General features: G+C 50.0%; 1 protein-coding gene across 16 annotated transcripts in view; it reads right to left on the bottom strand.

Moving 5' to 3' along the window:
* WNK2 (WNK lysine deficient protein kinase 2) overlaps positions 1–15,101 on the bottom strand; it is a 132,561-nt gene that overhangs the window by 83,418 nt on the left and 34,042 nt on the right. For all 16 annotated transcript variants that reach the window (XR_004902139.1, XM_036021427.1, XM_036021423.1 and 13 more), the window contains exons 5-9: positions 14,136–14,293; positions 11,792–11,880; positions 9,999–10,218; positions 4,507–4,789; positions 797–999 (exon numbers count right to left, since the gene is read on the bottom strand). Coding sequence is in view for 15 of the 16 variants with exons in the window: in XM_036021427.1 (XP_035877320.1) it covers positions 797–999; positions 4,507–4,789; positions 9,999–10,218; positions 11,792–11,880; positions 14,136–14,293 (953 nt within the window). In the remaining variant the exon portion in view is untranslated. The remainder of the gene's footprint in view (positions 1–796; positions 1,000–4,506; positions 4,790–9,998; positions 10,219–11,791; positions 11,881–14,135; positions 14,294–15,101) is intronic.

Genomic DNA, 15,101 nt, shown 5'->3' with positions numbered 1-15,101 from the left:
GTCAGAGAGGCTGCAGCACCCAGAAAGTGGCCACAGGGAGGGAGTGTGTGGATGGAAGCTTGAGTGAGAGCTGGGGGAACCAGAGCACCAGGCAGGAGTAGCTCCCACAGGAAGGGGCATGGGCCCTGACCAGCTTCTGCACCTAGGAGATTGAAATCTCCCTCTGGACCCCATTCCACCACCTGCTTCAAAGGCAACCTCTCGGACTGCTTAGGACAGCAAAGCAAGCAATTCTATTGCTTTGGCATTAAAAATAAATCAAAGTTGAAAAATAAATGCCAAGTGTAACCTTTCACCTAGCAATTTCCATTTCATTTATTAGGGTTACAAATCATCCCACAGATGTAAGCATGAGGCCCTTTCAATTCTGTTTATTAAACATCACTGAAAATGTTTCTCATGATTCAGCCCTTTCCACACCTCTAACTTTTAATGGCTGCATAATACCCAGTAGAGAGGTATTATGCAGCCCCCATCAGTGAAGCTGGACATACAAAATCAAGGTTTTCATTCTTATAAATGATGCCTTTCTGTCACTTTTGCACCAGTCTGAGGGTGGGACCCTGCCAGGTTATCACAGCTTTACACACACTAGGTGTCACTGGGCTCTGTTTTTTGTATTTTCTCACCAGGCAGGTCTCTCAGGACAGGTTAGGTTACAGACTGCTCCAGCTAATGACAAGGATGGACCTCCTGAGCACCTGCTTTTGTATGGCTGGAAACTGACCACAGGCCAGCACAGCCTAGATGGCCCCTCACTGACTCCAGGCCATGTGGATGGGGGTCTCTGACTCACCGTGGCCAGCTGCTGGTAGGCCCCTAGCGAGGGCAGGCTGTGTGGTAGGACAGGCCCCTCGCTCATGCTTACGGGGGGACTGCACACACTCTGGGCGGTGAGTGGTCCTGCATCTGCCAGTGAGCCCAGCACCACACTCTGCTGGCTGCTCTGCGAGTCCGAGTACACGGTGGAGCCCTGGCCGCTGTCGAACGTGCTATCCGCTGGGGAGGACAAAGGCACAGCTCAGAGTGGGGACCCCAAACATCACTCCCACGGCATTCCACACAAGGCTCAGGGAATGCAAATGTGGGCTCACACATGAATGCTCAGCTCATCCATGTTTTTTTCTGTAAAACAAACACTTGATTGTGTTTCCAGATCATGTAAATAATGAATGTGCATCATTTTACACAATCAACCACAGAGCAGTATAGGGGCTAAAAGTACCACCCAGAGATGGCCCTGGCAGCCCACCACACTGCCTAACACCTGAAGAAGGTGCCATGGTCCACCACAGACCCCAGGGGGGCACCTCACACAATCCTCAAAGACAAGCCAGCTGCTTCCATCACGGCTCAGACAGGGACCTTACACAGAACCAAACATGGCCTTGCAAGTGAACCTTCATTCAGCTTTTCAAAGGTGCAAGAGGTCTTGGTGGCCTGGAATGTTTAGGAAAAGTTCCAATCAATTATCACCTGTGTTTTATGATGGGGGGAGGGGGTCTCAAGACCTTGACCACCTTCACTTACAGTGGCAAAGAGTCTGAAGCAGGAGATCTGAGTCCAGATACATCTCAAGTCATGGGCAGGTCTAACTAGATTGGAAAACAGGGCTGACAAGGCTCCCACCCCACAGAAAGGCCATGGGAGGAGACCTGGATGCTCCATGGCCTCACCTGCAGTCAGTCCAGCACAGCCAGCGAAACTGGCCAGTGGAGGCAGCCACCCACACCTGGGTGTGGGGTGGGGGGCAGCTGAGGAGAGAGCAGACAGGACCCACATGGCCCACAGGCTCCTCTGACCAGACATACCTAGGAGGACAGGTCACCTGTGTGGCTGTGCCAGTAAAAAGTGAAAAACAAAAACCTATTTAAAATGGCATTTCCAGTTTATTGCTTACAGGTTCCAAAAGCTACACAAACATTACAATTTGTCACCTATGAACATCAAGCTATTTCTACAGGGGGACACCTTTCAGATTGTCAACACTATGTCCATTTGCAATTTAAACACATAAAGCAAAAGGGAAATCTTGTCAGTTTTGTATAAAAATAATTTTTCCCAGGACCGACTAGAATGTTCTTTAACCTAGAAGACAGAAGAATGTTGAGGTTTGATTATAGAAAACCAATTAGACAAGTAGCTTTGATTTTTAATGAGGTGTCTGGTAGTCATTTCCACTTATACAGAGAGAAGAGAGGGAGAAGCAGGGTCTGTCACAGAAAGAGACAGACAGACAAAGAAAGACAAAGAGACAGAAAAAGAAGTGCACGAGAGACAGAGGAAACGACAGAGAAAGATAGAGACATAGAGACAGAGACAGAGAGAGAAAGAGTTACACAACAGAATGTGAGAAGACCTGGCAAATTTCACATAAGGTACCGTGGCTGGTGAAGTCCAGTAGATTGAGCGTGGGCCTGTGAACCAAAGGGTCGCTGGTTCAATTCCCAGTCAGTATGCATGCCTGGGTGTCCAGCCAGGTCCCCAGTAGGAGACACACAAGAGACAACCACACACTGATTTCTCTCCCTCTTTCTCTCTCCCTTTCCCTCTCTCTAAAAACATGTACATAAAATAAAATCTTTAAAAAATTGTTTTTAATTACTAAAAACAAATGTCACATAGCAAACTCTAGCCATATTACGTAACTTTTAAGTTTTTTAAAGTGTTATTTGTATAATTAAAATTAAATTTTAAAAATAGTTTTTAAACCTATTGATAAGTCACCTTCTCATCATAGTCATTGGTGCCTGATCAAGCGCTCTCATTGAGCTCGGTCTGGACCGTAGTGGACAACTAACAGAACACATAATGAAGACTCATAAAATATGTTTGCTCTACCTGCCAATGTGTCTGCCCATCGTGTTACCTATGATCAGGTCCTTTCTCTGGTGACATGTGTGCTGCCTGTTGTCCCTATCGGTTCACCTTCATGGAGCACAGCATGTTCCAGCCATCCACAGGAACTGTGACCAGAGGCATGACTGTGCACAGGCTTTCTATTCTGACTTAGAGCAAGTGCTGAGAGTATGTAGGGTGCTCTGAGTTGAGAAACAGGGAGATGCAGCGGTGTGTGTGCAGGACTGTATGTGTGTGTGCATGTGAATAATTACATGTGCAGGTTATTTCTGGAAGTTAATTAAAACACAGGTAAACACCAGTGGCCTCCAGGGGAGAAAATTAACTGGCTTTTGCTCTTGGATATTTTGAATTGTATATTATATGAATATATTGCCTACTTTAAAGAAACTACAATAAATGGGTAAAAATGTTTTATCCCTCAACGTTTATTTTTCATGGCAGGGAAGCACGGCTGCTGCACAAAGCACACAGAATCCTGAGTCAGACAGAAAAGAGTCTGTTTGCAGACAAAATGACCACGCAGATGAAGTGAACTCATCTGTTGAACTCATCTGTTTAGACAGTGGGTCAAACCTGACATCTTACCACAGTTGAGTGGATTTTAGGTCCTAGACTGTGTCTCTTCAAAGTGCAATGAAAGGCAATTTCTTGATTCCTATCCTAGAAATTGTTTAAGCAACAATTACATTTTTAAAGTGTTTAATGCTTTTTCCTACAAAAAATTTATGCTCTTCAATGAATTTTTTTTGTTAATCATAAAATGGAAGATGATGATGTAGCAGTTTTGTTCTCCAAAACAAGCATGAGTAAGTTGGAAGGAAGTAAATAGTAAGCAAACTGTCTCAAAGTGACGGCCAGCCCCTAGTGTTAAACAGCCAACTTTGAAAAATATTCAGCTATTTTAATGGTAAATGAAGGATGTGCCTCTTAAATAAGTCAAACAGACTATTTAGTCTTTCCACTTGAACAACCTGAAACAGTGGCCTGGACAGGTTGAATGGCTCTGAAACTCCCTGTGCTTTCTCAGAGACAGAAAAGGCCACAGCCTCCACACTCAGTTCACAGCTGCATTTTCGGGACCCTTGAGGGCAAAGACTGGAGACATGTCTGTCTAGACTCTTCCATTGGTCTGAGATGAAGACAGATACAAAGTGATCCCACTACCCACCAATAACCTCCCTAAGAAATGAACAAAGGGTCTCAGGTTCAACACCAGAATACAGATAGTCTTGGGGATGGATGCTCCTGAAGACAAAGGTCACAGCAGCATGACTATTCGACTTTTGGTCCCCAGGACAACAGTGTCCTGGCACAGATGCCCCCACCAGATGCTGAGCCCAGGGTAAGAAACAGCCCTCAGGTGCCCCATGTTGCTGAGATTGGTATCCTTCAAGTAGGGTAAGTGGCTGATTGAGCTGCTCCAATCCCTACTGGCTTGGAGCACAGGAGGTCTGGGTCTGCCTGCACATTTGTCCTCACCTGTCCTGAGAAGCTAGACTTCAGTGAGCCTTAAACCTCTCTGGTCACAGATTTTTGTGCAACATCATGGATACTCCCAATGCCCTCCCTGGAAGAATACTCACCCGAACCAATGTACCACACCCCCAGAGTGAGCTGGTGGGGAGGGGGGAGAGCAGTACTCACAGGCCAGGGAGGCAGCACTAGCTGGCAGCGTGGTGGGGAGGAGGTGCTGGTCAACCTCAGGCTCCTCAGGCTCTAGTGGCCCAGTCTGTGCATGATAAGTCACCTGGACCTGCAGGGGCACATGCAGGCCCCTGGCCTTGTCAGGGCTGCCTGGGTCCTGCTGCTCCTGGGGCTGTAGCACTGGCCAGATCCTCTCCCGCCGCCACTGGATCAATGCCACTCGGTCACGGATGGACTTGGCCACAATCTTCATATCACTCTCATGGAAGAAACCCGACTCAATCTGCAAAGGAAGTCACCTGTCATTATTGGGACATCCCCATCCACACATCACACTGCTGGGCCTATCCTGCCACCTGTACTGCCACTGCTCCAATTATGGAGTCTTTGCCCAAAGTCCCCTCCTTAAGGCCTCTCACCCCCTTCTTTCAAGGATGCTCTTGTCATTCCATAAGAATGTAATCTCCAGCCATTAACTGCAAGTCCACAGGGAGAGTGACCATCTGAATCTGTACTAACATGGGCTGAACGAGTGAAGGGAAAGGTGGACCCTGATCTGCCTCCCACCCTGGAACAGCCCACCATCTGAACCCTGGGGCTTCCTGGAGCCCAACACTTGGGCTGCTCAAGGGTGGGAATGTGGTCCTGGTGAAAATATACATGCTTGTGGACAGGGACAACAAAGAGAGAGACCAACACTGTTCTCAGCATTCTCTGAGAAGTCAAGGAGACCGGAGACAAAGGCACATTCTGTAGCTTAAGACCAGGAAAGTGTGAACCACACCTAGCAACATTATGAACCTGATTTAGCCAACAGAGAGTTGGGGAGCGTTTGTGAAGACGCCAGTCCTCTCCAGGAAATACCACAGCTCTCTCCAAGGAGATTCATGATCAAACCACAAGAGAGGAGATGCCAGGTTCTTTGCCATCGGCATGGGAGCCCCATGTGGAAGGGAGAAAACCAGAGAATAAACCTCACAGTGCTGGTCAGGGATCTGTGCAACATCAGGGATACTCCCAATGCCCTCCGTGGAAATACACTCGCCCACACCATCTACCCATAGTTTTCAATGCACAAACGTTGACAGCAGTGTGTGTGTATGTGAGTGACAGCACATGAATGCCAGAACTCAGTCACTGAGATTTCAGTAGGGAGAGGACAGGGGGCCTGGGCATTTCCTTTTGCCAGAAAGTGAAGATATGTGTAGAGAATGAAGGGCATGCAGGAACACACAGAAGCCAGGACCTAGGGCTACCCACTGGCCAAATCTGGGACATTCTAAGCATCAAAATACACAGCGACACCATGATGATTTGAAGGACATGTCCACAAATGCACACCTGAGGAACACAAACGGTCTGTGGTGGCAGGAGTGACAGGTGTCACTGTTGGTATGAGGTTACACAAAGGGGAGTCCATGGATGTGCATTCTGTTTGTCTCTCTATTTCTCTGCCTTTTTCAGTCTGTCTCAGTCTCTTTCTCTCTGTGCCTCTATCTCTCCCATTCTGTGTCAGTTTGTCTGTCTCTACCTCTCTCTGTTGCTCTCTTTGTCTCAGTCTCTCTGTCTCTGTCTGTCTCCCTCCTGTGGGTCACTGGCTCACATGAAGCCACATCATAAATGGCCCTGAGGAACAACCTACCTGGCTGGAAACTGAGCCTCCCCCCAGCAGCCAAGTGAGTGAGCTGAGATGCAGAACCCCTGCCACACCTCATGAGGGACCCTGATCCAACCACCTCAGTAAGCCACTCCTGGACTCCTGACCTTGGAGGCTGGAGGGAACTGTGTGTGCACAGTGCAAAGTTGGGTCACTTGTTTCACAATAAGAGGTAACTCACCAAAGGAGCATATAACCTACTGAGTAAAACCAAACCATGAGTCCACAGAGATAGAAATAAATAGAAAATTTTATGAAACTGGGACATTCCCATAGTTCCAAAGTACCTTCCCACAAAAGTTATTAATGATGGCTACTCCCTGGCAGATACTCCTCAACCACATGATCACAGGGAGAGTCCTTAGTGGGCTGGTCTGCACCCAGTGTTCCTGCAGACGCACTGATGGATTGAGAGGGAGCTGAGGGATGAGGCAGGCTGGCTGCACCCTTCAGGGCCAGACTCCTGAAGACAGACACAACCCTGACCAGCACCAGCAGTGAAGGTGTCGCTGAATCACTGAGGACCCTAAGTGGGGCTGAGTTGCACTCCAGTTCTGACTACCCAAGCAGCTACATGGGAAAAACCTTGTCTGTGGGAAGGTGACACAGCAAACTCCAGGTCGCAAGGCATCAGGCTGTGATATCATCTCAAACAGTTCTTGATCCTTGTTTGCAAATTTTCTGTTAGTTTGCAATTGCTTCAAAAACTTTTCAGGAAATGACTCTGACAAAATGAACCATGCAGCACCAGGGTGAGAGCCTTGGGTCAGCCCTGTCCATCACCCAGGGGACCCACATAGCAAATGAAAAGAAGGTGTCCCACAGACGCTTCTGCCTGACACTTCTATTTTCTGCCTATGACCCATTTTCTCTTCCAGCTCCATCTTTATAGATGCCCCTCTCTCCCAACCTCCACCCCAAGCAATTTCTTCTATTTTTTTCCCAATCAGGAAAGAATTTAGCCACATTGTGTGTCACCCTGAATGTCCCATTATCTGGAGGCTGTGAAAGCAGAAGGAAGAGCTGGTACCCTGACCTCAAGTACCCCCTAGGCTGGGCTACAACTCCCCCTACTCTTCTAGGGGTCCATACTGAGAGGACACCTCCAGATCAGAGCCAGCCCAGGCCCCAGAGTACTGCCTTTTTCTCAGACTCCCAGGCATCATTCGCTCTGATCCACTCCTCCATCCCAGTCACTGCCTGAGGGCCTGCTGGGAGTTGACTTTAGGTATGAATTTAGAGGGAGGGGAGAAAGCAGTCCCACCTGGCTCCTGACACCCAAAGGAAGCCTCATCAGAATGAGTATCAAGTTTGGGAACATCTTCCACCCTCAGCACTCACTGATGTTGGCTGTTAAGACAAAGGCAGCCCTAACACCATTCCAAGTCCCCAGACCCACGGTGTGATGATGCCTCTGTGCTCTGAGTTTCCTTATGAAGTTACTGTCCCTTTATGACAAATGACACTATGTGTCACTCATGGTCATCTCTGTTACTTTAAGTTTTGAAGAAAAATGCATGTCGAGCTAAAGCTATGGATAAGTGACTGCCGCCAAACACAGCAGCCAGGGGCAGTGAGCCTCCTCAGGGTCCTGGCGCTGGTCCAGTGACAGCTCCAAAGGGCCCCAGACCCTAGTGTCAACTCTAGTGTTTACGAATGGGCAAAAAGGTCAGAAACAGGCCAACAACCAGCCATAGGTCCCAGCATCAACCACATGGCCCAGCCAGGAGCCAGGAGTCAGGAGCAGTGGCCAGGTAGGGCTGGCACACTCAAGTAGGACAAGACCTGGGAGAGAATGCAATGCTTTCAACTCAGCTCCACCTAAGGCACTAGGCTCCTCTGTCTCCCAATAAGAGTGACGGGGGCAAGGAACAGGAGGAAGAAAGGAGAAACACTAGGTCCAGGGGCCTCCACTGTGAACAAGCGAAGACACCACAGGCCCACCTGGTCAGTCAAGTGCCAAGGACTGGTGAGCATGGGCCTGGGGGTGAGCAGCAACCTACTCCAGCATTCTAGGTTGGGAATAGTCCTCCAGGGAGGGTGGGCAGGTCCCGGGAAGAATAGCTGGATCAGAGAACCCTGAGCAGGAGGAGATGACTGGTACAGTGAGGCACAGACGGCACTGGGAAGTGCTACCATGGGGCATCCCTCTGTGCCAACAGCCCTATTGTCCTCCTGTCATTGCACAGTTGACTCAGCTTGGCTCCCACTGAATCTCAAATCCCTCCTGGGGCAGAAAGGCTCCTCTGGTGCCCACACAGACACAGAACAGGCACAATGCTCTCAGGCAATGGGAGGGCTGCTTGCCACCTATGTCTCCCGAGCTGCTAGCACTGTCTCCAACCTCAGAAGCCCAGTGAGACATACCCGTCAAGGCTGTCCCAAGAACCCACCTCATCTCCACAGGGGGCCCTTCCCCTCCTCCTGTGCACTACTGGCCAGGCCCCCCAGCCTCCAGTAGTAGGTCCCTCCAGGACACGGCACATGACCCATACTCCTGAAACGTGGCTCACAGGCTACTGGCCTACACAGCTTGTTCATCACTTTTGTTTGTACTTTAAATTTCAACAGAGAGTGGGAAGGGATCATGGTGCAGCACAAAGAGAAACTGTGGTGCTACATTCACAGAATAGCTGTGCCGATAATTATCTTAATGCAACTCTCAGTAAACATGTAGCAATTCAACAGCACACCAAGCAGTCACAGAAAACCCTCCCACAGAGCTACAAGATCCATTAAATCTACTTATAGTATATGTCTATTTCTGGGCGCAGGGATGGGACCAACAGCTGGGAAGGTGCAGGGTGGTCCTGACCTGGGCTCCAGGGCATCTGTGGGACATCATACACACTGTGAATGCTGGACACAGTAGGAGCACAGGCTGCTGTCTAGGGGAAGTTGAGGCCCTGACTGGCCGTGTAGTACCCACCCCATCCCACACTGACCTACCGTACTACCCAGCTTCATGGATCCTCACCTCACCCTATGTCTGGGCCCCAATAAGCCCATCAACCCACCCTTGGTCTGTGGCTCCCACACCTTACATGGCATGGCAAGCCTCTGCTTCTTCATCTGATCAGGGCCTGAAGAAACAGCAGGAAGACCTGCTGCTCACAGGAGCTATACAGGTGCTCTCGCTGCACCTTTTCCAGACCACCCCTCCAGCATCTGGCCTACTTCCTACTCTTAAAAGCCAGGGAGTCCAGTTTTAAAGAATCTGTTGGCCATACCCTTGTGACTTGTGTACACTTTTGGCAGATGTACCATATTCAGTAAAACATGTTTACAGAAAGAGGAAGAGAGACATATACTTCGTATGGCTATGACAGCACACCCAAGCACACGTTCTTGACAGTAACCATGCTGGTCTTTACTTCTGCTCAGTTTTTCTGAGGAATCAATCTCGTTAATTTCTCATGGATATATTTCCTCTCTCAGCAACACTGAACACCCCCTGTAGTCCTGCTCCTTCTGGGCCTTCTAGGCCACAATTCCACTTGAAAACAATAAAACTCAAAGGCCCACTTTTATGCAAATTCAGCAAGAATCTGGTCAAAACAGGGCCTTTCTGATATACCAAAGTCCCTTGGCCCCCTCCAGGTCTGAGGAGGTCTGTGCTCACATGGCTCCTGCATCTATGCAGCAGGGGATTTCCAAACTACGCTGTCCTCCACAGACACGCTCGAAAAACAGTCCTCATTCTAACTGCCCTCTCACCGGAGACCACACACCCTTTCTGACTTTGTTCTAATCTTTGGAAACCACAAGCGTTCAAGGCACATACTGCAATTTGCACAGGCCACCCACCACCCACCACCAGCAAGTACCACGTTACCATCTCCTGTGCCACATCGTCCGGCGTCTCCCTCTCCAGATCGAAGGTAAACTCTATGGCCCCATTGTCCTTGGGCTTGCCCTTCAGTTTCTTGGGGTCCTCGACCCAGAGCCGCAGAGCAATGGTGGACTTTCTGCCATGGTCCTCCTCAGCCAGCTCCACCCTTACGCCTGTGTCCTCCGCGAAGAAGGCGTGGCTGAGCAGGTCCTTGATCTGGTACCTGGGGAGGAAGCAGCTGAAGGGCATACCTGGTAGAGGGCTCTGGACATGGTTGCTAGGGCTGAGACCCACCCAGCTCTTTCCACAAAGTTATGACTGCACCACCTGCTGGGCATGCTCTATCCCTCCAGGGGGCACACGACAGTTAACACACGCATTCCCTAACTCCTGGGGGAAGAGAAAACACATCTCGCTCTGTAGTATTTAAGACTTTTCTCCCTGATTACAAAAACATGCCCATGGTGACAGACTCAGGGAATCTTGAAAAGGGTTATAAACCAGGCTCTGCTATAAGGACACAGGCCTGTTGAGGGGCTAGTAAACTCAGTTGTCACAAAGATACCTGGCTCCGTTAAGACTAAACTGGACTCACAGGAGTCCAGAAGCCCATATTCAGAGGATTCTCTGGAACCCCCTCAGGACAGGACAGGTATGCTGCTGGGTATTGCCACAGCAACCACTTTGCCCCCAAACCAGCATCCCAAATACTAGTTCCTGTCTCTGGCACAAATGGCTCCCTCCAGGATCAAATGTGTGATCACCACGAGCTGCGAGCTCCAGAGGCCTGGGGATGGCGACCACCATGAAAGGTGGACACTGGGTGAGGCCACCCTCGGTGAGGCTGACAAATGCTGTGGGGTCCCTGGGGAGGGGCCAAGCTCATGGGCCCTGGACTCTGTAGGTCCTGAACTAGGAGGTGATCTCACAGGGACAGCTGTGAGGCCTCTTTGGCCCTATATGGTTTTTCTAGTACTTTTCTGATATGGGTTACAATTCACAATTTTTTAGCATTTTTCCTTAAAAAATAAAACATGATAACCTGTAGGGGGTAGGAAAAAAAATGCCCGGAGATCAGGACAGGGCCCCTGCCTGAGAGATGATGGCTGTGGAAAAGGATAGTGATCAGTGCTGGAGACAGTGACCAGGGTGGCCATGTGCTGGGTATGCAGGGACTGGGAGGGCACATGACGGGGTGAGGAAGAGGTGGTGGAAGATGAGGAGGAATGAGAGGGTGGAGGATGGGTAGAAGAAGAGAAGCAGTGGGTAAAGAGAAGGGAAGAAAGCTCAAAATACACGCCTAGTTTCCCAGTGACCACCAGAGGACATAAGAGCTGGTTTTGGTGGCATCTGACGTGAACATGAAAACCTGCAGGAGGGTTTGGGATGGGTAAGACAGAGATGCGTGGAATATGCATCCTGGAGTTAAGGAGAGAGGGCAGGCGAGACACATTGGGAAGCCTGGGCATGGGGGTATCCTGCAGGCCAGGAGAATGGATGGGTCCATCACGGACAACACAGAGAAAAAGCAAGGGGCAGAGTTAGGGCCCATGAACCCCCCACTCCAGGCTGGGGTAGGTGAGAAGCAGCCAACAAAGGAGAGAAGGGGGCTCCAGGGCAGTCCCCAAAGTCAAGGAAGCTTTGACTTTGCTTATTGCAGGGGCTTCCCACTGACTGCTCAGCTGGCTTGCAGGCACCTGGGCCTGAAGCAGCCTGTCTCTCAAAGCTCCCTGCAGGCCAGCTGGAAAGATTTCAGCGGGAGAAACACTCCAGACTCAGTGACGCTTGGAACTCACCTCTCCTCCTTGTTTTTGCAGATACACTCCCCAATAATCTCCTTGATTTCTGGATCGTGTACTTTTTCAAAGCTGGCCGGCTTGATGCCCTAAAGATGAGATGAGCAGGGTCACCTGACACAGAACTGGGATTTCTTACTCACCTCCCACTAACCCCTAAAGAAAAAATGACAGGAAGGTGGAGGCTTAATGGGTAGAGGGATTGTTGTAGTGAAGTCTGGAGAAGAAAGACTGGGGACACTTGCTCACTTTGATGCTTGGAGGAGGTGAGGTGAGGCAGGGTTGGTGTGCCCAAGGCTAGGGCCTCTAGTGCCACCCAGAGGGTCTTGGAGGCTGGAGGAGAAAATGGCCAGCCTTTTCACCACACCCTTGCTCAATGGTGCTGAGGATGTGACATATAGTCACTGCTACTGACAAAGGGCCACCAGAGACTCTGGCCCCATTGTGGCCACAGCAGGATTGACTTCCAAGGCCTGGTAGCTCACAACTTCTGCAAACAACTGTGCTGCACAGTTCTACCTTTCAGGTCCTTGGTCAGTGACCAGGCCAGATGACTTTATAGCACAGGGTGCCAGGGGGTGGCCAAGCATCCACACTGACCAGAGGTGGCATGGGGGGAGGAGAACTGGAAGACAGAAAGGATACCAGAAGCAGGGGCTAGACCAGTGTTTATTTGTCATCTGCTAGGAGAGAGAGTTTGTCTGAGCGGCACCTGGTTTTTAAACATTTTAAACACACCACTGAGAACTAAACCATCATGTTCTTTCTCCTTCAGCAAAACTCTGCCTTTAAAGGTTTGTCCTGATTTCTTTTTTAATGGGGAGCACACATTTTCCCACAATGAGGGAGGGCAGCCCAGGGGCAGACCTGAAAGTACAGGATCCCCACAACTCCCATGGCCCAGGTATGGCCCCACTGCACCCACCAAATCCCTGATCCCCAGGATCCATGCCTGTAACCAACGGGGGTTGTATTGTGTCTGACATGGAAGGGAGTCTGCAGCAGACACAGAAACCTTGGAAGTGAGACCCCTGTGCTTTTCCACTAAAGCCAGCAGAAAAATAGGCTTGAATATACCAGGAAGAAGAGCCAGTATCCCTATAGGGGCAGGTGGTCTGGGGAACTGTAAGCACAGACAAGTGTGTGCATGCACTGTCACTGAAATCTCTGGAAAACCAAAGCCCCTTGGGTTAGGGGCATGTGCTAGAGGCTGGACCAGCTGTGGGTACATAGTGAGTGTGCTGCTGGCAGGAGCACAAAGGTGTCTCTGAACAGAGGACAAACACACTGAGGATCAGGAAACATGCTTCCCATCTGGTTTCCTGGAGGAGGAAGGGTTTAGCTGTGCCTTGCTTTGCCCAAACCAACATGGGTAACACGGAAGCTTCAAGCCCCTGGCCACGTCTTCCTTCTGGGGGCCTGAACAGGGACAGTGGAGCTGCTAGGTGAGTCAGGGTGGCTGAGGAGCACATGCTCAGGTGTTAAGTCCCTGTCTCCCCATGCCAGCAGATAGACCAGAAGGAGGGTGTTTAGGCTGTTGTTCCCACATGCCAGCACTGATACCTCCAAGGCCTGCCAGTGGAGCCCTGACATCCCTCAGGTTCCTCACCCTCCTGGAGGACAGGGTTCTCTCCTACCAGCACCACTGGGAGCTGTATGCCTATCTGTGGGTCTCTGACCCACACCCACAGTGCCTCCAACCAAGAACCCTGCCTTCCTGCCTCAAAACCTCAGCAGCACACAGGAAGCGCTCAGAGCAAACAAATGACCGCTAACTCAGAATTAAGAGCCAAAGAAGAGAGACAAGCTATGACCCTTAGGAAGGGGGACAGTACAGAAGCAATGTGGTTACATAGAGGCTCAAACAGCCAAGACCTGGGGGCCATGGAACCTAATGCTAGGGACACAGACAGACAGTGACAGACTAGGGACCAGAAAAGCCACAGTCCAGCTCTCCTGACTTGGACACTCCCTCTGTGCTCCCCGCCAAGCAGAACGAATGCACAGAGAGGACAGGATAATAGGGCCATTTAAATTTTGGGGACACACCAGAAAATGAAAAAGCCAGCAGCCCCCAGGATGGCCTAGAGGAGGGGTTCCAGGGACAGGTAGCCTGGGCACCTAGCAGGTGCCCTAGCCTTGCAGCACTGTGAACTCCCAATTATAGCCTCCAGCTACTGCCCTAGAGCCCATATTACTGTTACTGCGGTGTGGCTTCTACGTTTAGCTCAGAGACCTGAGTGACCACCATTGTTTCACCATCTGTGAAATGGCCTTGTCCCCTTCCTCACACAGCTGCTGTGATTTCACAAAGACAGAACCAGTTCAGTGGCCAGGGACTTACACAGGTGACCTTCCGATAGATCTGGGCAGCATTCTGGCACTCTGAGTAGGGGTACTCTGAGGTGGCCATTTCCAACATGCACATCCCGAAGGCGTAGACATCTACAGACTCGTCATAGTGCTCCTCGTACATCTCAGGTGCCATGAACTCAGGGGTGCCTGTGGGCAGGAGCAACAGATGCAGGGTCAGTGGTTATTGACCCAGAAACCTCCTCCCTCCTCTCCCATCCACATGCCATGCCATCAGTCCTGGGATCCTGCCTCAAACAGGAGTGTTCTTCAGACAGAAGTTTCCAAAAATCCCCGCTAGACCTTCTTGATTCTGGGTTGGATCAGCCCACAGAGTGGGGGACTATTATTTCCCAGGAACAGGGTCTGTGTCTGAAATGCTGAAGATGCCTCTCATCAAGGAGGCAGAGCACAGCCAGTACACCCTCCCTCCACAACCCAGAACAGACAAAAATTTCTAGTTGCCACAGGGCTGTTTAAATTGCAAAAACTCAGAAAGGTCCCAAATATCCCAACAGGCACACCGTATGGGAGAATGTCAGGTAGCATAGATGATGATCTGGGGGCAGCCGGACAGGTGCCACGCCCCTGGCAGGCACCGGGGAGAGGCTAAGGTAGAAACTGTTTGTGCTTCCTAAGAGCAAAAGGTTACAATAATGTTCACTTGGAATTTTTAAGGACATGAAGACTTGTGATAGACTGAGTAAAATAAACAAAATATACAATGTGTGTGCACACTGGCCTCACCTGTATAAAACCATAAGCACAGACCAAAATGACTCATCTGGCAGGTGGGATTACAGCCGATTTTCCTTTAGTTACACTGCTCTAGGTTTTCAAATTTTTCTGTAACAAGCTTTTGCTTTAATAACCACACAATCCTTTTATGAAAACAGGTCCAACTGAGCATTTGTCAAGCTAACTACAAAGAGGAGAATCCATTCCAACAAGGCTGCTT

This window comes from Phyllostomus discolor, chromosome 3 (genome assembly GCF_004126475.2).
Source record: "Phyllostomus discolor isolate MPI-MPIP mPhyDis1 chromosome 3, mPhyDis1.pri.v3, whole genome shotgun sequence".
Lineage (NCBI taxonomy): Eukaryota > Metazoa > Chordata > Mammalia > Chiroptera > Phyllostomidae > Phyllostomus > Phyllostomus discolor.
The sequence above is the reverse complement of the archived record's forward strand: the minus strand, read 5'-3'. Positions and strand labels throughout refer to the sequence as shown.